The sequence below is a fragment of the Megascapheus bottae genome, chromosome 4 (assembly GCF_031878675.1).
Source record: "Megascapheus bottae isolate mThoBot1 chromosome 4, mThoBot2.hap1, whole genome shotgun sequence".
Lineage (NCBI taxonomy): Eukaryota > Metazoa > Chordata > Mammalia > Rodentia > Geomyidae > Megascapheus > Megascapheus bottae.
In genome coordinates, this window is record NC_143512.1 from 44,702,720 (window position 1) to 44,728,742 (window position 26,023).

At 40.0% G+C, this 26,023-nt stretch overlaps 1 protein-coding gene and 1 pseudogene across 2 annotated transcripts in view; both read left to right on the plus strand.

Moving 5' to 3' along the window:
- Mccc2 (methylcrotonyl-CoA carboxylase subunit 2) overlaps nt 1-22,734 on the plus strand; it is a 52,044-nt gene extending 29,310 nt beyond the window's left edge. For both annotated transcript variants that reach the window (XM_090331804.1, XM_090331803.1), the window contains exons 13-17: nt 1,943-2,009; nt 3,478-3,634; nt 8,395-8,509; nt 11,194-11,279; nt 15,917-22,734. In XM_090331804.1, the coding sequence (XP_090187930.1) occupies nt 1,943-2,009; nt 3,478-3,634; nt 8,395-8,509; nt 11,194-11,279; nt 15,917-16,034 (543 nt within the window). In that variant the 3' untranslated portion in view covers nt 16,035-22,734. The remainder of the gene's footprint in view (nt 1-1,942; nt 2,010-3,477; nt 3,635-8,394; nt 8,510-11,193; nt 11,280-15,916) is intronic.
- Nucleotides 9,863-10,302, plus strand: LOC150064373 (large ribosomal subunit protein uL23 pseudogene; annotated as a pseudogene).
- Nucleotides 22,735-26,023: the final 3,289 nt, after the last annotated feature.

Consider the following 26,023-nt stretch of genomic DNA (forward strand, 5'->3'; position numbering starts at 1 on the left):
GTTGTTCTGGCTACTGGGAGAATCAAGGTTTGACATCCCTTGTAGGAAAGACATAAACCAACCTCCTCCCCTAAAATTGATATTAATATGCATAGGGATGTTTTGCTTATCTTTATTATTTGTTTGTTTATTCATTTGTTTAGTGCTGGGCCTGGGGCTTAAACTCAGCTTGGGTGCTGTCTCTAAGTTTGGGATAGTGCTCTACCACTTGAGCTACAACCAATTCTAGTGTTTGGTGGTTAAGTGGAGATAATCTGGACTTTCCTGCCCAGGCTTACTTCAAACTGAGATCCTCAAGATCTCAGCCTCCTGAGTAGTTAGGATTACAGATGTGAGCTATTGGTGCCTGGTTTAGGTTCATTTAATAATATAAAGTACTTCTCCAAATATTATTCCTGAAATGATTTTTAGTGGGCATATAATTATTTAAATAGAAGAAATTCCACCTGGGGCTGGGAGCATAGCATAGTGGTAGAGTGCTTCCCCAGCATGCACGGAGCCTTGGGTTCAAGTCCTAGGTACCACATACACAGAAAAAGCCAGAAGTAGTGCTGTGGCTCGAGGGTAGAGGGATAGCTTTGAGAAAGCTCAAGAACAGTGCCCAGACCCTGAGTTCAAGCCCCAGGACTGGCAAGAAAAAAAAAAGAAGAAGAAGAAAAAGAAGAAATTCAGCGTGGGTGTAGTAAAACAGGAATTATAATACCAGCTATCTAGAAAATGGAGATAGGAAGATTGGCAGCTTGAGGCCAGCCTCTGGCAAAATTCCAATCCTATCCAAACAATGAAAACAAAAAAATGACTGAGTGTAGATTAAGTGATAGTGTAAGTTGCAAAATTTTACCCCCAAAATGCTCCCTTTTTCCCAGATTGCAGTGGGACTATATAAATCACCCATTTATGTATCCACCTGGCACACATAAACCCAAAATGTTATACTTGGCCCCTATGTGGCATTTCACTTAACTAAAATAAGCTCCAAAGTCTTTATGATTCCTCATTCCTGTAAACATAGCCATACTGAGGTTGAACATTTACTTTGTAATTTTGTACCTGTCCAGCAAAGCTAGCATAATAAGCCTAAAGGAAATGGTTGACAAACATTTTTTTGCTGTAAAGAATTTAGAAGACAGGGGAAAGAATAGTAGTTACTGATTTAGTCATTAACCTAAACTCAAAACTGAAAATTTTTCAGTGCTCACCTAATCTAAACATCCCATTTTATTTGAGCATGTTGGTAAGAAAGATAGGTATTTTGTTATAATTAAAATGTATGGAGGAATGAATAGCCAGTAATATCAGGCACTGGTGGCACACACCTGTAGTTCTGGCTACTCAAGAGGATTGAGGTTAGAGTTATCCTTGGTAGGAAAGTCTATGAGAGTCGTATTTCTAATTACCCCTAATTACCCATCAAAAAAGCTGATTCAAGTGGTAGAGTACCAGCCTTGAGCAAAAAAATGAAGCAGCCCTGAGTTCAGAGATTTATTAGAGAATTTATTACAAAGTCCAGCAATTTCTAAACAGTGGTTGGCTTGTTACCATGTGTCAGTGAGTGATTATGAAAGGGCTTGTTCACTTGTGTGCTGTTGTAATGGTAGCACCGTTGGAAAGACACAGCAGCCAAAGGTTATTCATTTTTTTTTTTTTTTTTGCCAGTCCTGGGTTTGAGCTCAGGGCCTGAGCACTGTCCTTGGACCTTCTCAAGGCTAGAGCTCTACCACTTCAGCCTCAGCACCACTTCCGGCTTTTTTCTATGTATGTGGTACCGAGGAATCGAACCCTGGTCTTCATGCATGCTAGGCAAGCACTTTAACCACTAGGCCAAACTCCTGGCCAGATTATTCATTTTTGATTTTGACCCAAACTGCAGCCTTTTGTTGGATGTGTGATGATCATGACCTTTAATGTCCTTTTATAAAAGGCTTCTTTTGTTTGTGTCTAGGGTGCTCACTTCATCCAGTTGTGTTGCCAGAGAAATACTCCTCTGCTGTTCCTGCAGAACATCACTGGTGAGGAAGGGCTCAGTCAGCTTGGCGGCTCCAACACTAGCTAGTCCAGGAGGTTCCCTTGGATGTGCTTTTTTCTAGGTCCAGGCTGGCTTTGCACCACGATTCTCAGATCTCAGCCTCCTGAGTAGCTAGGATGATAAGCGTGACCCACTGGTTCCCAGCTTAAGGATCCACATTTTACTTCCCAAATGTTGTGTGTTTGGACATGCTCTATCCTTTCACTGTTTTGGAAGGGAGGTGGTTTTCTCTTCCTTCCTTCCTTCCTTTCTTCCTTCCTTCCCTTCTTTCTTTCTTCTCTTTCTTTTCTTTTCTTTCGCCTGTCCTGGGTCTAGGCACTCTCTTTGGGTTTTCTGAAGACCAATGTTCTACCACTTGAGCACAGCACCACTTCCAGCTTTTTCTTTGTATGTGGTACTGAGGAATCAAACCCAGGGCTTTATTTATTTTTATTTTTTCCAGTCCTGGGCTTGAGCTCAGGCCTGACCACTGTCCTTGGACTTTCTCAAGGCTAGAGCTCTACCACTTGAACCTCAGCACCACTTCTGGTTTTTTTTCTATATGTGGTACCAAGGAATCGAACCCGGGTCTTCATGCATGCTAGGCAAGCACTTTAACCACTAGGCCAAACTCCCGGCTCCAAACCCAGGGCTCTATAAATGCAAGGCAAGCATTGTTACCACTAGGCCACATTCCCAGCTCCAACGGAGGTGGTTTTCATACAGAGGCTTATTATGAACCCAGTGCCCAGAACATGTGATCTGGCATCAGCATCCCAAATGCAGGAATTATAGGAATTAATTATGCCCATTAAAATTGTCCATATTTTTTTAAGTCAAGCAGCTTCTCAATTTTGTGATCACAAACACAGGCAAAGAAGTGCCTTCCCTAGAGACTAAGGTACACAAGAAGAAGCAGGAAGCCTGGCTTGGTTTTCTAAAGTAAAGAGGAGCTGAAGTCACAGTGCACCTGAGGACAGTTTTAGTGGATCTACAGCTCAGAGAAGAAGGATCCTCTAATTATAATGACAAAACATTTTAACTTTGCTATTGAGTCTGGCAGGGATTATTGGCACCTAAAGAAACAGCTTTTATTTCATCAAAGTTTTAAAGCAGCCCTCTACAATTGCACTTTAAACCAGGTTATGAGAGACTGGAGACCTTCACAGTGCTTTTTACTAGTGGGCCATGTCACTGGCCTTCAGGCTGTTGCTTTGAGATGGTTTCTTGACAGCAGATTGTCTAAGTTCCTAGTGTGCATCCAAATTATGTGGTTTAAAGAAATTTTAAAAAGTGGTGAGAGAAAAAATCTTATTTTACCTGTTAAATCACACTTTCGGGGGTGTCCTAAACATGTAGGTGTTTTGTTAGGTTGAGAGACTGGTAGTAAATTAATTTCAGACAAGGTGATGTACTGTGGTGTTGATTTCTGCACATTCATCTCATCACCTGGGCCTGTATTTCTGTCCTAGGATTCATGGTCGGGAGAGAGTATGAAGCTGAAGGAATTGCCAAGGATGGGGCCAAAATGGTGGCTGCTGTCGCTTGTGCCAAAGTGCCAAAGATAACGGTCATCATTGGGGGGTCCTATGGGGCTGGAAACTATGGGATGTGCGGCAGAGCATATAGGTGAGTGTCATGATTTCCTCTGACAGAAATATTGTAAGGGGAATTACAAATGGCCAGTTTATATCAGTTTGAGGTATAGAATAGCATTCACAAATCTTGATTGATTATATTCTAATTTATGTCATCTATAAGAATGAAATTAAATTTAATGCCAGTGGCACTATTTGGAAACAATCTAAAAGGAGAACCAGGAAGTTTTGATGATGAAAATCCTCTACATGAGGCTTGTGATACAGCCAAGCTCTTTCATTGTGATTTAGACCTTTACTTATATCTCTTGGCCTAGAAAAGAAGTAAGGTTGAAATGCAACACAGTGAGCAGTATAAGCAAAAAGTGGAGTACCAGAGCTTCGTGCCTATAATCCTAGCTAGTTAGAAAGCTGATATCTAAGGATCAAAGTTTGAAGCCACCTGGACAAGTAAGTATAAAGACACATATGACCAATCTGGAGCAGGAACAAGATGGCTACAGACAGTGGTAGCTTAGATTTTTTTCTTTTTTTGGATGTTAGATACTTTTTTTATTAAGAATTTATTAACATTGATTTTTACATCATATTTCAAATGACATGTTTAACAAACAAGTATTCAAGAAGGGAATCTATATATAATCACTGGCACTTAGATTTTAGAACATAATTAAAATTAGGCTGAAGTTTGTATGTCATAGATATATATTAATCTATGTAATAAAACATGTTTATAGAGTCATAGATTATTATGTCTATGTAGTTGTGTTTATAGTTCCAGTACCATGTCCATAGCGTTAGGTATGCAAATATTAAGTCTTCACTCTTGTACTGTTTGAATCGAATAGCCACATATACCATGCGCCTTTTGTTCCTTTAGTCTTGACTTGTCTCACTCAACATGATTCGCTCTAAATTCATCCACTTGCACGTCCCTGCAAATGCCATTATTTTGTCTGTTGGCTATGTAGAATTCTATTGTATATATATATATATATATATATATATATATATATATATATACCACATTTTCTGTATCCATTCATCTGCAATAGGACATCTGGATTGTTTCCATTGCCTGGCTATTGTGAATAGGGCATAGATAAACATAGCTGAGCTATGTCCTTATCATATCTTGGGTTATGATGTTCAGGGTAGATCCCCAGAAGTGGTATGGTGGGATCGTAGGGAAGGTCAATTTTCAGTTCTTTTTTTTTTTTTTTTTTTTTGCCAGTCCTGGGCTTGGGCTCAGGGCCTGAGCACTGTCCCTGGATTTTCTCAAGGCTAGGGCTCTACCACTTGAGCCACAGCACCACTTCTGGCTTTTTGCTACGTATTTGGTACTGAGGAATCGAACCTGGATCTTTGTGCATGCTAAGCAAGCACTCTACCACTAGGCCAAACTCCCGGCCCAATTTTCAGTTCTTTAAGAAGCCTCCACACTGCTTTCCAGAGTGGCTGAACTAGTTTACAATCCCATCAGCAGTGCAGTAGGGTTCCTTTTTCTACACAACCCCGCCAGCAACTATCATTGTCTGAGTTCAAAATCTTGGCCATTCTTGTTGGGGTAAGGTGGTATCTTAGGGTTGTTTTTATTTGCATTCCTTATGACCATGGATGATGAACATTTTCTCATATGCTTTTTTGCCATTTTAATTTCTTCTTCTGATAAGTCTCTCTTTAGTTCCCTTGCCCATTTAGTGAATGGTTTGTTGGGCATGGTGGGGAGGGAGATTAGTTTCTTGAGTTCCCTGTAGATACTGGATGTTAAGCATTTGTCAGATGTATTATTGGTAAATATCTTTTCCCAATTGGTTGGCTGTCTCTCTACTTTTGTGGCTGTGCTTTTATCTGTGCAGAAACCTTCTATTTTTAGGTAGTCCCATTTATTGAGTCTCTTTCCAATCTGTTTTGACCCTGGGATTCTGTTCAGGAATCTTTTGCCTGTGCCTATGAGTTCCAGTGTCTCTCCTACTCTATCATGTAGCAGTCTCATGGTTTCCAGTCTGACATTGAGGTCTTTGATCCACTTTGAGTTAATGCTTGTGCATGGCGAAAGGCTGGGGTCAATTTTTAGTTTTCTGCATGTGGCTGCCCAGTTTTGCCAGCATCAATAATTGAATAGACTCTGTTCCACTGTATATCTTTGGCTCCTTTGTCAAATACAAGTTGACTGTAGGTATGTGGTTCTGTTTCTGGCTCTTCCATTCTGTTCCATTGATCTTCTGGTCTGTTTTTGTGCCAATACCATGCGGTTTTTGTTATGATAGCTCTATAGTAGAGTTTGAAGTCTGGTATTGTAATACCACTAGCATTGCTCATTTTGTCTAGAATTGTTTTGGCTATTCTAGGTCTTTTCTTGTTCCATATGAACCTTTGGATTGTATCTTCCATTTCAGTAAAGAATGTCTTTGGGATTTTGATGGGGATTGCATTGAATTTGTATATCAATTTTGGCAGTATAGCCATTTTTACTATGTTGGTTCTCCCTAGCCATGAGCATGGGATGTCTTTCCATTTCCTAGTGTCCTCTTTAATTTCTTTCGTTAGGCTTTTTATAGTTTTCATTAAATAATTTCTTTACATCTTTGGTTATGTTAATTCCCCTATTTTAGTCTTTTGGGGGCTATTGCGAATGGGATCATTTTCTTGATTTGGCCTTCTGTTTGTGTATTGTTGATGTACAAGAAGGCTATTGACTTCTGAAAGTTAATTTTGTATCCTGCCACTTTGCTAAAGTGGTTTATTAATTCTAGGAGTTGGGGAGTGGAGCTTGTTGGGTCACTCAAGTAGAGGATCATGTCGTCTGAGAATAGGGATAGTTTAATTTCTTCTTTCCCTATGTGGATCCCTTTGATGTCCTTTTCTTGTCTTATTGCTCTGGCTAAGGGTTCCAACACTATATTGAAGAGAAGCGGAGAGAGTGGACATCCCTGTTTAGTCCCTGATTTTAAGGTAAATGGTTCCAGTCTTTCACCATTTAGTACAATACTGCCTGTAGGTTTTTCATATATGGTTTTCACTATTTTAAGGAATGTACCTCTTATTCCTATTTTTTCTAGTGCTTTCAACATGAATGGATGTTGTATTTTGTCAAATGCCTTCTCCGCATCCAGAGAAATTATCATATGATTCTTATCCTTAGCTCTATTGATGTGATGAATTACATTGATTGATTTGCGAATGTTAAACCAGCCTTGCATCTGTGGGATGAAGCCTACTTGATCGTAGTGTATAATTTTTTAAATTTATTTCTGGATTCTGTTGGCTAATATTTTACTGAGGAGTTTTGCGTCTGTGTTCATTGGAGAGATAGGTCTGTAGTTCTCTTTTTTTGTTGGGTCTTTCCCTGGTTTAGGGATGAGAGTAATATTAGCTTCGTAAAATTAGTTTGGTATTGTTCCTTCTGCCTGTGCCTATGAGTTCCAGTGTCTCCAACTCTATCGTGTAGCAGTTTCAAGGTTTCTGGTCTGACATTGAGGTCTTTGATCCATTTTGAGTTAATGCTTTGGATATTTTTTTCTTTAAAAATTATCTTTTAAGCCAGGCACAATGGCTTACACCTGTAATCCTGGCTACTCAGGAGGCTGAGATCTGAAGGATCTCAGTTCAAAGCCAGCCTGGACACTAATGCCTGTGAGACTCTTATCTCCAATTAACCACCAGAAAACTGGAAGTGTGCTGTGGCTCAAGGGGTAGGGCAGTAGCTTTGAGCTGAAGAGCTCAGGGACAATGGCCAGGCCCAGAGTTCAAGTTCTATGACCGACAGCCCCCCCCCCCAAAATTAATCTTTTAAGTAGTTGTACATAGGGGTTTCAGTTCAACATGTTAATTTTTGAGTACAGTGCATCCTCTTCTATCATTCTATTTCTACATACCCATCTTATCCTGTTTTGGTTTTTGCTGGTACTGGGTTGCTGGTACTTGAAGTTCAAGACCTTGTATTCTTGCTCTGCTTTTTGCTCATGGCTTGAGCTCTGCCACTTGAGCTATGTCTTTACTTTGGACTTTCTTCTGGTTAATTGAACATAAGAATCTCCTGGATTTGTCTGCTTATGCTGGCTGTGAAACTAGACTCTCTAATGACCTCTTTCTGAGTAAATAGGATTGTAGGCATTAGCCACCAACATGCAGGCAGAGGTAATAGCATGATATTATGAATACTTTTATATAGAGAGAACTTAATTATATCCATGTTAGGCCTCATCTTCAGAGATTGGTCTGTAATGGGTACTAGGCATTGGTTGTGTTTGTTTTTATTTTTGCTTTTAGTAGCACTGGGATTTGAACTCAGTTTCCTTGATTACCTGGCAGGTACTTTCACACTTGAGCCACATCCCTACCCCCATGTTGCTTTTTATTCAGGGCTAACTGTAGACAAAGATTCTCTTACCTTTGCTTTCTACATAGTTAGGTGTACAAGTATGTACCAACACATTCAACTCATATTATTTTGGTTTGTGGGCCTGGATGCTGGCCCTTTAGCTTCTTTGCTTAAGGCTGGCATTCTACCACTTGAGCCACAATTCTGCTTCCAGCTTTTTGCTGGTTAATTGGACGTGAGTTTGATGGGCTTTCCTTCCTTGCTGGGTTTGCATCACTGTCCTCAGATCTCAGTTTTCTGAGTAGCTAGGATTACAGGCATGCTGGTAACATGGCTTTGCTTTTTTTTTCAAGGCCCTCAGATGATTATACTGTGTAGCTGGAAAGAACAGTTGCTAAATTAGCAGGCAAATAGGCCTCTGAAAGACCTCTGTATTGGGTATTGGATTAATTATTCTTTTTTCCCAGCCCAAGATTTCTGTACATGTGGCCAAATGCTCGTATCTCAGTGATGGGAGGAGAGCAAGCAGCCACTGTATTAGCCACAGTGACGAGAGACCAAAAAGCCCGGGAGGGGAAGCAGGTAGGTAATTTTATTTTCTTTCTGGGTTGGCCTTCATCATTGAATCTCTGGAGCCCAGTAGCAGCATGCCTAGCCTCATTCTGTTATTACCAGCAGGAGTATGTTGACTGGAAGCTGTGTGTGCATTCAGGCTCACACATGCATTTTCTCCTTTTTGCAGGCCATTTCGTTTGATTTACCTTTGTGGTGATTTATAAAAATTTTAAAATTGTCTAGGTGAGTGCCTGAGGCTTAGTCATTTGCAGTTGATAAGATTCAGAGAAAGCCATTTTACTTATTTGATTTTATGACTGAAGGTATCAGAATTTTATTTAGTCCATTTTGCTTTTGGGTTGTCAGTAAAGATCCCATGAGTAGAAGGGCTCAGTCATCTACTGTGAATTGAACCCTAGTATAGTGTATGAAAGAAAAACTAGAGAAAACTAGAAAGGGCAGTGGAAGCTACATGCAAGGCAAATTAGTAGGGAGCTGCATTTTATGTAGATTCTTTTGTTTATGTCCAGGGTAGAGATTCTTTGAAGATTAGCATTAATTTTTTTTATTAAGTTAATGACTTCTACCTTTTAGGTTAGCACCAAGCCTTAAAGTGGCTACTATGTGTTCCTGAAATAGTCTCCTCATAGGAACACATCATCATGTGAAAGAGGCTCTACCTCCCAGGCTTCAAGCTGGCATCAGGATTATTCGGCTTAGTGGTAGGCTTGTGATGTTGGGATAATGTGAAAGCCATCTTGAGTACATGGCTTGACTCCTCAATTATTTTTGCCAAGAAGGTTTTGATTGAGCTTATAGATCCATCTGTTCCAGCCATATTAATGCTTTTATGTGAATGTGTCCAGGTGGGTGGGGCTCAGGATGGGGACGTGGGGTTGAATAGATGGGATATGAAGTTCTACCTGATATTTCCAAATCATCACTTAAACTCTGAAGCCTAGAACTGCTAAGCAGTAGTTCTTTGATAAATTTTAATTCCATATGCAGATGTAGGTACAATTATTCCTTTTATATATGAAAGGTAAGTAGAGTGGTTCTCCTTCCATTTTCTCGGTCTGTAAAACGCTGTTAAAGTTTGTATACAAAAACAAGCTTAAGATTTGCTTAAAATAAATAATTTGAGCTGGGTGTGGTGGCTCATACCTATAATCCTAGCTACTCGGGAGGCTGAGACCTGAGGATCAAGGTTCAAAGCCAGCCTGAGCACAAAAGGACCTGAGACTGTTAGCTCCAATTTACCTCTAGAAAATGGGAAGTGGGGCATAGCCTTGAGCTGAAGAGCTTCAGGGACAAGTACCCAGGCTGAGCTCAAGCCTCATGACCCACAAATAAATAAATAGCTTATGGCTTTTCACCAAGATGGCTCTGAAAGCTAAGAAGGGAGCTCCTGCCCTTCCTAAAGTCAAAGCCAAGGAAAAGGCTTTGAAAGCCAAGAAAGCAGTGCTGAAAGGCATCCACAGCCACAAAAAGAAGAAGACACGCACTTCACCCACCTTCCAGCGGCCCAAGACCCTGCGGCTCTGGAGACAGCCCAAATTTCCATGCAAGAGTGCTCCGAGGAGAAACAAGCTTGACCCCTATGCGATTATCAAGTTCCCCCTGACCACTGAGTCAGCCATGAAGAAGACAGAAGACAACAACACCCTTGTGTTCATTGTGGATGTCAAAGCTAACAAGCATCAAATCAAACAGACTGTGAAGAAGCTCTGACATTGATGTGGCTAAGGCCAATACCCTGATCAGGCCTGATGGAGAGAAGAAGGCATATGTTCCATTGGCTCCTGACTATGATGCTCTAGATGTTGCCAACAAAATTGGGATCACCTAAACTGCGCCCAGCTGGCTAATTATAAATATATATCTTTTTCCCACTAAAAATAAATAGCTTATGGTGTGAAATTTCTTTTTTTACTTTTTTTTGCCAGTCCTGGGGCCTGAACTCAGCCTGAGCACTATCCTTGGGTTTTCTCAAGGCTAGAGCTCTACCACTTGAGCCACAGCACCATTTCTGGCTTTTTCTATGTATGTGATACTGTGGAATTGAACCCTGGTCTTTGTGCATCCGAGACAAGAACTCTACCACTAGGCCAAACTCCTGGCCCCGGAATTTCTTTTTTGAAGTTTGCTTTGTCTTGGATTTGCTCTTTTGAGATAAGGTCTAATGTAACCCAGGTTGTCCTTGAATTGATAATTTTCTGTTTCTACTTTCCCAATTTGGGGATCATAGACATGTACCACCATTTTGGCTAGATTTTTTTTTCAGTGCTGGGCAGGTCCTGTTGCATGTTAGACAAATGGTATACCTCAACTAAGATGAAAATATTTTTCAAAATTTCAATATAGGTTTTTATGTCTCAGTTATTACTTGATCCTCATAATAATGCCTCAGGACATTGTCTCTAATAATGGGATTGATTGTAAGCTTGTGGTGCTTCGATACTTACTTTGGCTCAGTGAGGCTGTGTATGTCAGCAACATTTGAAATCTTTTCATACCATGCAAATGTTAGTAGTACCAGTCTTTTTTTTTTTTTTCTCCAGTACTGAGGTTTGAACTTAAGGCTCTGTGTTTACTAAGTAATTAGCTAGTTGTGGCATTTATTCTTACTCAAGAAATCTGTCTTTTTTATGGTTACCTACGTGTTTTCAGTTGTTCTAGTGAAGCTGATTTAGTCATGTTCTCTTTTTCAGTTCTCCAGTGCTGAAGAAGCAAACCTAAAAGAGCCCATCATTAAGAGATTTGAAGAGGAAGGAAACCCTTATTACTCCAGCGCCAGGTGGGAGCCAGAACATTATCACTCTCCAGTGGGAATTTTGACTTTCAGATCGGCAGCTTTACAGAGACCTGAGCTCTAAGCTCGGTTAGCCTTCATAGGAATAAAAAAGAAAGTGTGCTTGCATGTGATGGCAGACACTTGAAATCCCAGCTGTGGGAGGCCAAGGCAGGAAGAACATGCATTTGAGGCTAGCATGAGCTCATAAGCTTTCTCCAAAGTCAAAACGTCTTGACAAACTTTGTACTATTGTCCATTCATATTAACTGGCTGCCTTCCTCCCAGTTTTCCATGGTTGTAGATCTATTAACATTGGTTTGATTTTGTACCCCTCCACACCCTACCTCTGGCTTGGTTATGCAGTTTAGGAATGGGGCCAGTCCAGGCACAAAAGGACCTGAGAGACTCTTATCTCCATCTAACCTCCAGAAAATGAGAAGTGGGGCTTGGCTCCTTGATAGGGTGGTAGCTTTGAGCTGAAGAATTCAGGGACAATGCCCAGGCCCAGGGGTAGGGTGGTAGCCTTGAGCTAAATAGTTCTGGGACAGGGCCCAGACTGAGCTCAAGCCCCGTGACCTACCAAAAAAAAATACACACACACACACACACACACACACACACACACACACACACTCTACACTCTTGGGTATGCTACTTTGATTAATTAATTTGGGGGAGGGGGATTAAAATTGTAGATTCCTAGCTGGCACTGGTGGCTCACACCTGTAATCCTAGCTATGCAAGAGGCTGAGATCAGAGGATCGGGGTTCAAAGCCAGGCAAGGCAGGAAAGTCAATGAGACTCTTACCTCCAGTTAACTCTCAGAAAACTGGAAGTGGGGCTGTAGCTCAAGAGGTAGGGTGGTAGCCTTGAGCTGAAGAGCTCCACAACCAATCCTCCCCCCAAAATAAAAAGTAAATTCTAGTCATGCAGCTCTAATTATTATTACTATTTTTTTTTTTTTGGCCAGTCCTGGTGCTTGAACTCAGGGCCTGGACACTGTCCTGGAGCTTTCTTGGGCTAGTGCTCTTCTACTTGAGCCACAGCACCATTCCACCTTTTTCTGTATATGTGGTACCCAGGAATCCAGCCCAGGACTTTGTGCGTGCTGGGCTCCAATAGTTGAAAGGTGACACTATTCACAGCCAGGGTTCCCATGTGGTCCAGCTAATCACCTCTTGCACCACTGCAGCTGTTCTTTGTTTTCTATACCACATAATAAGGTAATAAATTACCCTTTCTGTCCCTTCCCCAGCCAGAGACTTGCTAGCATGTGCTTTCAGATTTTTTTTTTTTCCAGCAACTTCAGTATTCTACATTTGGAAGATAAACTTAAGCTTCCCATCTTTCACCTTTTGGGCAAGATGAAAAAAAAAACAGTAACTAGTTATTGTTTTCAAATTAGGATATGCTATGGTTTATACTATTTATGGATGAGAGCAAACTAGAGAGAAGGGAGAAAAGAAAATCCAAAGTTAAGAGTTCATGTTACTTAGTTAATACCACTGTAGGTGACATCGCTTGTGGCACCAGGGCACAGAGACTAGCATACTGATTTTATTATTATTATTATTTTTTTTTTTGCCAGTGCTGGGGCTTGAACTCAGGGTCTGAGAACTGTCCTTGGGACTTTTCCTCAAGGCTAGCACTCTACCACTTGAGACACAGCACCACTTCTGGCTTTTCTATGTATGTGGTACCGAGGAATTGAACTCTCAGATCTTTGTGCATGCTAGACAAGCACTCTACCACTAGGACAAACTCCTGATCCTAGCATATTGACTTTTAACACCATCCTTAATTTAAGTTCAAACAGTAATATCTGGAATGTTAGCCCATTTGTCTTCTTGCTGAGTATGTTTTTCAGACAGATTTAAGGTATAATTTGTTGATAAGGTCATTTAATTGAGAATAAAATTTTTTAAATCTTTGACTTGCGAAAGAGACATATTCCTCATATTGCCATTATACCAACAGGTTTATAGAGTGGACAGTAGAAATAAAGAAGCAGTAGGAAGCCATGTGAAACTTTATTTATTTATTTATTTTGTTCATGGAGCTGGAATTCAGGGCATGGGCATTATCCCTGAACTCTTTTGGTCAAGGCTAGTGCCACATCTCCACTTCCAGTATTCTGGTGGGTAATTGGAGATAAAGAGTCCCAGGGACTTTGTTTCCCAGGCTATCTTTGAATAGCAATCCTTAGATTGCAGCCTCCTGAATAGTTAGGGTTATGCCTATGAGCCACTGGTGTCCAGCTTTAAAAAAAAGTATTACAGAGTTGATATAGAGAGATTGCAGTGCTATAAGTTACTGAGTACATTTTCTTTTTGGGCAATGTTACCCCTTCCTCTCTCCCAGTTTTTTCTTCCACCCACAAGTTATATAATTTATTTTCAGTATGATATCTAGTCATGAGACTTTTTAAAGTGAAATATAAGCTATAGAAATAAACTATAGAGGGCTGGGAGTTTGGCCTAGTGGTAGAGTGCTTGCCTAGCATGCACGAAGACCCGGGTTCAATTCCTTGGTACCACATACTTAGAAAAAGCCAGAAATGGTGCTGAAGCTCAAGTGGTAGAGCTCTAGCCTTGAGAAAAATCCAAGGACAGCGCTCAGGCCCTGAGCTTAAGCCCAGGACTGGCAAAAAAAAATAAAAAATAAAAAATAAACTATAGAAATATAAACTATATAAGCTCACCACATTTTTTTCATACAGTTATTGACTGAAATACTCAGATATAGTTGAAATATAGATTATGAAACATAGGCCATTAGTTACTAAGTGTGGTAAGTGTACATCTATAGCCTTAACTTCCAGGAGGCTGAGATAGGAGGTTAACAAAATTTGAATCCAGCCTGGGCTATATAATAAGATCTTGTCTCAAGAAATAAAGAGAGAAAAACTGGACTATCTTGTAAGAGGAGTGAATTTTTCAGTCCTGGCTAAAATAAGTCATCTATTGAGAAAGATTGCATCCTTTGTTGTTTTCATTCTAATATTATTTTAATGAATTACATTCAAGGTAGGAATGTAAATGGCAAAGACATACTTATCTTTGGAAATATAGGAAAGTTCTCTATTAATTTGCAGCTGCAAATTCTGATGAAACATTTGGTGGTCTGGAGACCATCTTTGGTTTAGTAAATCTTAGCTTACTAGCTGATCCCTGGCTTGCTTCGGCATGACATGCGAGAGCTGACTTGAGGAAGTTGGTTGTGACCTGTGGCTAGACCCTCCAATGTTTTTGTTTTTCCAGTTCAGGGCCTTGTCTGTCACTGGGCCACTTGTCAGCCCTTCCTCATGTGTTACCTGTGTTGCTTATTAGGGTGTTTCTGCTCAGTTGTTGTTATATTTGATATGACCCTCTAGCCTAAACACCATTAAACAGTTCATTATTATGCTGCCGCTGGCTGCAGACTTCAGAGCAGCATGCAGTTGATTCACCTTGAAACGGGTTCTAAGCATGCTTTACTTTATATTGGACATTGGTACTTTAAGGTCCCTTTTAGAAAAGTTTTATGAGCAAAGAGTTGATTGCTGCCTTTTGGTGTAAAAAGGTCTAATCATTAATATGCAAGTGCTGGAGGCAGACTGCTTGAAGGAAACTAAACTGTGACCTGTGCTGGATGGAAGAAGTGATATTTCTCCTTCATTGTTCTCTATAAATTTGAGCTTTTCAGTGAAAAACTAAAGGCTGTACTTAAGTAACTTTAAATCACTTTCATTAGAAAGTTTTATTTCCTGATACAACAAAAAATAAAAGGCTCTATTTAAAGGTATTCAGTTTCTTTTCTTTTTTCTTTTTTGCCAGTCCTGGGCTTGAACTCAGGCCCTGGGTACTATCCTTGGATTTTTCTCAAGGCTAGTGCTCTACCACTTGAGCAACAGTACCACTTCTGGCTTTTTCTGTGTATGCAATACCAAGGAATTGAACCCCGGACTTCATGCATGCTAGGCAAGCAAGCATTCTACCACTAGGCCATGATCTTGGCCCTTAATTTCTTAATGCAATATATTGAAGCCTATTCAGTAATTCTCCAGTTTACTCTGTGTTTGGGAGAGTATGAGCAGTATACTTTTTCCAGTGAAGGTTCAAGTCTAAGTGAAATTCAGAGGGTGTTCTCCAAATTAATAGGGGGCAAAAGGGAACAAATGTTCCTGAAAGTAGAAATTTATTTATTTTTATTTTTTTCCATTCCTGGGCTTGAGCTCAGGGCCTGAGCACTGTCGTTGGATTTTCTCAAGGCTAGAACTCTACCACTTGAGCCTCACCACCACTTCCGGCTTTTTCTTTTTTCTGTGTATGTGGTACTGAGGAATTGAACCCAGGCCTTCATGCATGCTAGGCAAGCACTCTACCACTAGGCCAAACTTCCGGCCTGAAAGTATAAATATTTAAAAATGAGATTACTTTGAGATTCTTATAGTAAATAGTTCTTAAGGCTTTACGGCCTGGGGGTGAAAGCTGCATTATTTCTCTCTCTTCTTCTTTTCCCTTGAGCATGATTTCTGTTAGAACATTTTAGCATTGAGGTGTTACCTGAGGTAAGCTCTCTTTGGCATTGCTGGTAATGGAGTGTGTAAATGATGGTTGGTGGCAAGTTCCTCGTAACCTGTTTCTTCTTTATTTTCACAGGCTGTGGGATGATGGCATTATTGATCCAGTGGACACCAGACTGGTCCTAGGTCTCAGTCTTAGTGCAGCCCTCAATGCACCAATCCAGAAGACTGTCTTTGGAATCATGAGAATGTAACCAGATTATATAATGGATTCTGTTGAACAAGTGCCAGATATTTAAAATATATTTGTTTGCCTTCAATTTTTAAATCTTTAAATAGGTAGCTGTTACAGTATATTTTTTTTTCTTAGTGCAGTTTTCTTTTTGAGATTTTTTTTTCTTTTTTGGAGACTTTGCTTTATGTAGCCCAGACTAGGCTGGCCTGAAGCTGGCTATGTAGCTCAGTTTGTGCCTCTTGAGCTCTGGGATTATCTCCTGTGCCACCATTCTTAGCTGTTTTGTGCATTTTTTCTCTCTCAGCCCAAGAGTTTGAAGGAAAGAGGCCCAGGAACTAGTATGTGATAAGGGAGCCTTTACGAGGGCCTCGTAGGTGATAGGCGTGCACTTTACACTTTATTCATGTCCACTGCTGCATTGTACTTCCCCCAAGGCTGGCACTCACAGCTTGACTTCTCAGCTTTTTTGCTGGCTAGGTGAAGATAAGAGTGTTATGGACTTCCTTGCTTGGGCTGGTTTTGAACTATGATCCTCATAGTAGCTGGGATTACAGTAGGCAAGAGTCATTGGGGTTTGGCTTGCATTATACTTTTTTACCTTTAAAAAAAAAATCACTGGGACAGGAGCATGGCCCAGTGGTAGAGTGCTTGCTTAGCATGCATGAAGACCCAGGTTCAATTGCTCATTACCACATACATAGAAAAATGGTGCTGTCGCTCAAGTGGTAGAGCTCTAGCCTTGAGAAAAGTCCAAGGAAAGTGCTTAGGCTCTGAGTTCAAGCCCCAGGACTGGCAAAAAAAAAAAAATTGTGGGCTGGGAAAGTAGTTTAGAAGTAGAGTGTTTGCCTCTAGCATGCGTGAAGCCCTGGGTTTGATTCCTTAGTACTATATAAACAGAAAAAGCCGGAAATGGCACTGTGCCTCAAGTGGTAGATTGCTATTCTTGAACAAAAGCAACTTGGAGACAGTGCCCAGGTCTTAGTTCAAGCCCCAGGATTGGAAAATTAAAAAAAAAATCATTGAGGAAGTAGTACTGAGGCTCAAAGTAGTAGAGCACTAACCTTGAGTTAAAAAGCCTAGGGATAGCTCTCAGGCCCTGAGTTCAAGCCCCATGATTATTTTTTTTGAAAGATTTTATGAACACTGCTTTTTACATCATATTTCAACAAACATAACAAACAAGTATTCAAGAAGGGAATCTCTATATGCATTTGCTGACACATAGATTTTAGCTTGTAATGAAAATTAAGCTGAAGGTTTATAAGTCATAGATACATATTAATCTATGTAATAAAACATATCTATGGAGTATATAGCCCATCATAGATTTTTATGTCCATGTAGTTATGTTTATATCTCCAAGACCATGTCCATAACCTTTAGTACCGGAATATTGAGTCATCACTCTTGTACTGTTTGGATCTGATATCCACTTATCAAGGAGACCATGTGCCTTTTGTTCCTTTGGTTCAAGCCCCGTGATTTAAAAAAAAAATCACTGAAGTTACTTTTTTGGTGGGCATCAGTTCCTTTATTTTAAAGTCCTTAGGAAATTTTTCTGTGGCTCAGTTTTTATCATCCATGGAATGAAAATAATTTGTAATTATCCTTTCTGTTCCACGAACAGTATGAAAAGTTCCCTCATCTGAAAATTCTAGGATAACTGGGGTTTTAAATTTAATGTTGTATTTTCACTAAATATTTTGTTGCTTATACTTGGTGATGTATTTCATCACACTTTTTAAAGAGCATGTTTCTTTCCTTTTTTTCTTATCTCCTTTTTTTTCCATGTATTTCTTTTCTTCCCATAGTAGGCAGACTCCTTATTGTTGGCACGATGGGCTCTCTTAACCCATTCTCGTCTTATCTTGCCTCTTCCCAGCTTTCATAGCCTATGGCTCTCTCTAACATTGACATCCGTGTCACTAGAACCAGTGGATTCTCTGACCTTTTGTAGTTGATTGAACATACCTTAGCTTTTGTGGCTTGACAGTCCAGGTTTTCTACCAGTTTCTCAGGCCATTATGTTAGTGTCCTTTAGACACTCTTCCTCTCATACTAGAAAATACCAACTGTTTGCCATTTCTCAGTGGACTGGGTTCCTGCCATACTTTATAGCTGGTACAGATTTAGCCTTCTCTTTTTTGTTTTTTGCCTTTTCTCTTCTAGCAAGCAGGTTGAAACTACTTAAAATATGAACACATTCTAATTCTAAGTACTACTTATATTTTTCAAAGGTGTAAGCAAGACTGCATTGTTAAAAATACAGAATTGCAAGGAAAATTTAACCATCAGTAAACTGGCAGGAAGATTCTTACAGACATTGGGTCTGAAAACAAAAGACCCAGAGACACAGAATTTATAAATGTGTAGACAATTTGCAAATGCAAATTTAATTCTTTATCTAACCCATGAATTATACATTTTCTACTAATTTGTTCGTTTATCCATACTAATTTCACAAATTAATAGAAGCTATGGCATTGATCATTGTGCATGATCAGTTAATGACTGAGTAATAGTCCATTGCAGATACATACTGTACTTCCTTTATACCCTTATCTGGTGATGGCTACCTGCAGTAGCTACTTGAATAGTACCATAAAACCATGAACATGTAAGTATCTCTTGATGCTGACATCCTTTCCCTGAAATAGTACTCAGGAGTGGGATGATTGGAACATATGGTATACTTGTATTTTAAAACCTCGGATACATGCATTTACTCTCTTATTTCTATTCAACTTACCTTTGATATGTAAGAATTATAAAACTGACAGGATCTGAGATACAACGGTTATTGATTACATTGTCAGGAAAGAAAACTTCTCCATCCTTAGTGCACACATTCAAAACACTGGTGCCTTAAAACTTTAGGTGCTTCCTGGCACCAGTGGCTTATGCCTGGAATCTTAGCTACTTAGGAGGCTTAGCTCTAAGGATCAAGGTTCAAAGCAATCTCTGGTAGACAAATCTGAGATACCTCCAATTAACTACCACAAAACCTAGAAGTGGAGCTGTTGTTGAAGTGATAGAGCACCAGCTGGGAATGAGAAGAACTTAGATGTTTAAAGTGTTGACGTTCAGGCCCCAGCACTGGCACACAGAACAAGACAAGAACAAACTTTTAAATGTTTGCTTTTCTTCTGAAGCAAGTTGTAGAGGTAAAATATCTCTCTAGCATTGAATTGCCATGTGGTCTTCTGAGAGATGACTATAGAAAGGGTTTTTAAGTAATTGGATAACTCTTATCCCAGTACTCTCTCACATTCTTCTCATATACAATATTTTTCGTCATTTGCTTATATGTATTTTTAAACTAGAGCATTCACCAAAAGGTATATAGCATTTGTGTCACCAGAGAGGTATTTATCCACCGTGAGTTATTGCAAATGCCTCAATCGTAAGAGCACATGTTTTGTGGGGAAAAGTAAGATTCCCACGCTGCACTCATGGCTTTCCTCACTGTGAATGCTTGGGAATGTCGTGAGGTCTGAGTTCTCCCAAAGCTTTGCTACACTCACTACATTGGGGAGATTTCTTCTCCCTGGTGTGGGGCCAAGATCAGCCTTTCTTGCCAAAGAATCATGGTGGAAGATGACTGTTGAGTGAGGAACCTGAAGGGATGGACTGTGAAGAAAATGGAGTGAGTCAGACTTCCTCATAGTAACTCTCTGAGAGTCCTGATGCCACACTTGCTGAGGATTATGATTCAGCATATTCAGTTATAGACACATGCTATACTACCTCAGGTCAGCATATTCAGTTATAGACACATGCTCTTGTACCTTAGGTCACCTTGAGACCATACTTGGTCAGATAATACTGTTGCCTCATGGGAATATAAAGCACACAGCCCTGGCAGTCCGATTGTTGCTGCTGTTTCTGTGGGTGGGCACAGAACTTAGGAACAAAGCATTACTATCATTCCTTAAATAAATGAAAGAGCCATTTCTTACATTTACATTCTTTGATTATTCTCCTATGAGGAATGAGGCAGGAACACCTTCCTACCCTGATTACAGGTTTTTCACCTGTGTGATGTCTTTGGTGTCCTTTAAGACTGAAGTGTGTTACTGTAGGATCTCTTCAGCATGTGCATGCTCTGGCGGGCAGTAGGAGTGCCTTCCACACTGCACATTTTGTGTTTCTTCTCCTGTGGCAATGATCCTGTCTGCTGTGTTAAATGCTTTGTAACACTCACTGTATTTATAAGGCTTTTTTTTCCCTTGGGGTGAAGTTTCATGCCTCCTTTGAGTTAACAGAATCTTGAAAACTCCCACACCTCTTACTTTCATATTGTATTTTTGTCTTGTGTATTTTTTTCTGTGAGAATTGAGGGAAGATTCACAGTGGAGAGCTTTGTCATGCTGTTTATAATGGGGCTTTTCACCATTATGAATATGTGTGTTTCTTTGAGACCTGAGAGCATTTCCTGAAGACTTTCACAGTGAGTACTTATATGTCGTTTCTTGCCAGTGTGGGTTTTTTGGTGTGCAGTAAGAGTAAGGCTCACTCTAAAAGTTTTCCCACATTGATCATACTTGAAAGGTTTTTCTCTAGTGTGTATTCTTTAGCTTGCTGTTAGATGGTTGCTCATAGTTTTCTATATTGGCTACATCTAGTAAACTTCTCTTTTGTATCTTTTGTCTGTGAAAGAGTGCTGAAGATGAACAGTTTTCTTTAGTGTATATTTGTTTATTGCTTAGTAAGATTGAGCACTTAGATTTGCTACATTCATTATATTACTTGTGATGTAGCATTTTTGCCTTGAAGGATTTCATGCTAAGAAGTGAGCTATCTCTGTTTTTCTACACTCATTGCATTCATAAGATTTCTTCTCACAGTGAATCCTGTTGTATCTCCTAAAGTAGGCGCTAGAGCAATGTGAGTAAAGCACATTTGAAGGAATTCCTTCCGTATGTTGCCTCCTTTTTCTTGCTTTTGAGTCTTTTTACAAACTAACTTGAGTAGTTGTGGTTAGGGGTCATGAGCAGACTCATTCCCATGTGTATAGGAGTCCACTTCAATTTTTCTCTTCACTGTCTTCCCACCAGCTGGTGGTTCCAAGGGGTTTGTTCTCTAGCACTCCGTCTATATAGAGATTTCTTTGTGAAATTTTGGAAGATAGAGCAGAGTGGCTGAGCATGGGCCTGCCATCTTGCAAGTCTGCAAGGAACTCAGGTCCTTGTATTCTTACTTGGCTTACCATTTGACCTTTTTTTGTTAATTAGAAATAAAAGGTTTGGGGGGCTGGGAGTTTGACCTAGTGGTAGAGTGCTTGCCTAGCATGCACGAAGACCTGGGTTCAATTCCTCAGTACCACATACATAGAAAAAAGCCAGAAGTGGTACTGAGGTTCAAGTGGTAGAGCGCTAGCTTTGAGAAAGTCTAAGGACAGTGCTCAGGCCCTGAGCTCAAGCCCAGGACTGGCAAAAAAAAAAGAAAAGAAAAGAAAAACAAAAAGAAATTAAAGGTCTCATAGATTTTCCTGCAAGGTCTGCCTTTGAACCCCCATTCTTAGATCTCAGCCTCCTGAGTGGCTAGGATTATATTTGTAAGCCACCAGCATTAAGATCTCCTTTTTTGTTGTTGTTGTTGGTTGTGGGACTTGAACTCTGGGCCTGAGCATTGGTCCTGAGCTCTTCAGCTCAAGGCTACCACCCTATCCCTTGAGCCACAGCACCACTTCCCGTTTTCTGGGAGATAATGCGAGATAAGAGTCTCACTCACGGACTTTAGTGCCCAGGCTGGCTTTGAGCTGTGATCCTCAGATCTCAGCTTCCCGAGTAGCTAGGATTACAGGCATGAGCCACCATGGCCAGCAACATCTCCTTATTTTTAAGGGATGTGTTTTTATGTCTTGATTGTACCTGCTGATCCATTTCTGTCACTCATGGCATCTATCCATTAGTATCACCTGTCCTTAACCCAGTTCACTCCTGCATTCCCAGCAGGTCTGCTGATACCTACGTGGTAGTCTTAGAACAGCTTCACTCAGTCATCAACTTCTATGGCTTTTGCCTTTGTTGTCTCTTGATTATCGCCATTTAGGTTTTTTACCACTAAGGACCACATAAGTGGTCTCCTGCATCTGGTCTTCCATAGACCTACCTGTCTACTCTGGAATTAGAACCGCCCCCTTAGGTACATCCTTGAGCAGCCATACTTCCTAACATCCTTAAGTGGTTTCTATAAAAGTTCCAGCCTCCCACATTCGTGATCTTCATTTTCACTCCTTCAGCCTCCCTATTTGCACTTCACAGGAGACTGGTTTCAGCCATTCTAGGCTATCAGCTTTATGATCCTTCCTAGTCCTTTTCATCTTAGGGTCCACCAGGCTTCCTGTGTCCAAACCATTATCATCTACTTCTAATTGAACTCAAGCCTTTCAACTGAAGCTCTTACTTTCCTCCATGAAGCATAGCTTCCTTTGGAACTCGTTGGCAGTTTCCTGGCTTTCCTTCTGTATGCTCTTATAAAATGTTAAGTTTACTTTTATTTATCATAAATTTGTCATGTTCTGTAAATGTTCTTTGTGCTAGAATGTAAGCTCCGTGAGAGCAAGGGCCTTCTTGTTTACCCTGAATAGCTTGAGAAAAGAAAGATCTATGTTGTAATCAATGTCTTCAGGTCATGTCCTTTTAAAATTAGGCGATTGATTTTGTGACAAAGTACACTTGTCAAGTGTTTTCGTAATAAAACAAGCATTTCTAATATCTGTGTGTGAATTTCAGTAGAGTCAGTTTATGTATTGAAAGCCAACCTCTGATTTGGGGCAGACAATCAAGGTTCTGGGGAAGCTGGGAATTTTTCAGGAGCACGTTAATTTTTTTAAGTTTCTTTTTATTGTGATAAAGATAATATACAAAGGTGTTTGTTACAAGTAAAGAGTGCATTTCTTTTTTGGACAATGTCACCCCATTATTTTTTTTTAATTTTTGAAGTTTACTTTTACATATCTACTTCTTAAATCTTCGGGGTACAGAACTTCAAGAGAAATCTGTCTTGGGACCTTAGGCAGAAGGTTGCTCTGAAATTGGCATGACTCATGTTAGTCCTCATTGGCACCCATTACCTTTCTCCAGAGTTCTCTGCCTTTGCTTAATTTGCTGCCATGAGTCAAAACAGCCCTACTTATTATTGTGCAATAAGCACATCGCTTGGCCAAATAAAATTTAATCTTGTGTTAGGCACAAATACCTTTCATTTTTAGAACAACCATGTGCTCTATTGAGCTCCACATTCCCTACAAATAGCCAACAAAGATGGCCCCCCACAACAGCTCCAGTTAACTCTGCCTTGAGAAAGTCCTGTCCCCAGAAAGCCTTCACAGGGCACCCTGTTGGGAAAACCACATTAAATATCCTCAAATTAAACTGCACTTTCAATTAAAATTCCCATCTGTGCCTGAAAACACGTGGCTTTAAAAAAAAAAAAAACTTAGATATTTATCATGGAAGCTGGATCTAAAGAAATGGTCACAAATATAAATGAGGGACTTTATTATTAGGGATTGGGGTAGGGGCAAGGCAGCAGGATTAGAGGAGAATATCATTGAAACACAGTGTGGAAAGGTCATAATGAAACCCATTAAAAATTACAAAAGGGCTAAGCATGGTGGCACATGCCTGCAATTCCAGCTGCTGGGAGGCATTCATTAGGAAGGGCAGAGATCAGCCTTAGGGAAAAAATGGGAAAGACCCTATCAGAAAAATGAAAAGAGGGGGAAGAAGTGGTAAATCAAACCCCAATGCTACCAAAAAGTAAGTAAATTAAATTGCAATCAGTCTTAAAAAGGATGGAGGAGGAAAGAAGTACTAGGCTAAATATATCATCATTGGTGGTGGGGCTAGACCTCAAGGTCTCACTTGCTGGGTAGGCACTACCATTTTAGCTGTGCTCCAGCCCTTAACACTTCAGTTCCATTTTGTGTGTATGCCCAGGCTGGGCTGGACTGCAATACTATTGACACTTCTGTGTACCCATGATAACAGGCACATGTCACTATGTCCAATTTTTTTTAATGGTTAAGATGATCTGAGTTTTTTGCTTGAATTGCCCTCATATCTCAGTCTTTCCGATATTTTTTTAAGTAGCTGGGATTACAGTTGTGAGTTACTGTACCTGGTAAGTTTGATTAATGATTGATTGATGTGTGTGCTGGTCCTGGGGCATGGAACTAAGGGCCTGGGCAAGGATCCTGAGCTGCATTTGCTCAAGACTAGTGGTCTACTTGATGTCAGCTCCACTTTCAGCTCTTCTGTGGTTAATTGAAGATAGGCGTCTCACAGACTTCTTCCTGGAATGGGTTTGAACTATAATCCTCATTGTGAACCACCAGCACCTTTTATAACTTAGTAATAAAAGTGTTTTTTTTTTTTACCAGAATAGGAAGATTTCTTTTGCATTGTGATTTACAAATAGTTTGATGATATGAGTTACATAAAGTTCTCTAAGAAATACCGTTAGCTGCTAAATTTATCTTGGTACTTAGCAAATGAAAAGTGACACAATTATTTTTGTTTTCTCAAATATGTTATTCCCAAAATTTTATTTTCAAATCAGAATTTAAATAAGATGAGCTAAATAATCATAGCTAACTGTTGTCTATGACATTTCTCAAAAACATTAAGTACAAGAACTGATTGGCGAGGTGCACACTGTTTTGACAATGCCCTTTTACAAAACACTTAATAATTAGTTTTGTTTTTCTTAATATACATCAAGTTTCTTTGTGTCTGAAATGAGGATGCTGAGAATAAAACTACATGACATTTGTCTCCACTTTTTACCTTTCTAAGCAGTTGTGTCATTCCACATCATGAGTCTGTAATGGAAATAATTTTTTAAACAGATAATTAAATGTTAATTCTAAGAAGTGGATTTAGAAGTTAAGTAGAACTTTGGAGCATTCTGAGTGGGGGTTTCTGAAAGAAATGAATTCAACATTTTTCAAACAGCTCTATTAATTATCACCTTCCTGTATCTATAAGGCAATTAAAAATAACATTTTAGGGGCCAGGAGTTTGGCCTAGTGGTAGAGTGCTTGCCTAGCATGCACGAAGACCCTGGTTCGATTCCCCGGTACCCCACATAATAGCAAAAAGCCGGAAGTGGTGCTGAGGTTCATGTGGTAGAGTTCTAGCCTTGAGAAAGTCCAAGGACAGTGCTCAAGCCTGAGCTCAAGCCCAGGACTGGCAAAAATAAATAAATAAATAAATAAATAAATAAAATTTTAAGCTGGGTGTGGTGGCTCATGCCGGTAATCCTTGCTACTCAGGAGGCTGAGATCTGGGGATTGCAGTTCAAAGCCAGCCCAGGGAACTAAAGTCTGTGAGACCCTTAACTCCAATTAGTCACCAGAAGACAGGAAAGTGGGGCTGTGGCTCCAGGGGTAGGGCGGTAGCCTTGAGCTGAAGAGCTCAGGGACCATGTCCAGGCCCAGAGTTCAAGCCCCACGAACAACAACAAAAAAATAAAAATAAAAACATTGTAAGTTCAAAATTAAAAGTGAAAAAAACCCAACTCAAAAAAATCTCCATAAGTATTTCACCCAGCGAAAACTCGCTAGTATCATATTTTCTTGTGTCTTATTCTTTATCTATTGAAAATTGTTTTGCAAAATCATATTTTACTCTGCGATGTGCATTTCATCCTGCTATACTTACTTTTTTGGCTGGGGGAGGGATGTTGGCACCAAGGTTTATACTCAGGGCCTGACACTTGCTCCATTGGTGCTTTACCACTTGAGCCACCATACTTCCAAGCTTGGCTCTTTGCTGGTTCATTAAAGATGGAGTCTTTGGATTTTTCTGCCCAGGCTGGCTTTGAGTTAAGATTCTCTGGATCTCAGCCACTTGAGTAGCTAGGATTATGGGAATAGCCAAAGGCACCTGACTGCTTTCCATACTTTCTGTATTGCATGAGTGATGGAACTGCTTTCCTGGTTTTGGATACTTGAGTTATTCCTGATGTCTCTTGCAGTATAACATCTCTTATGTGTGG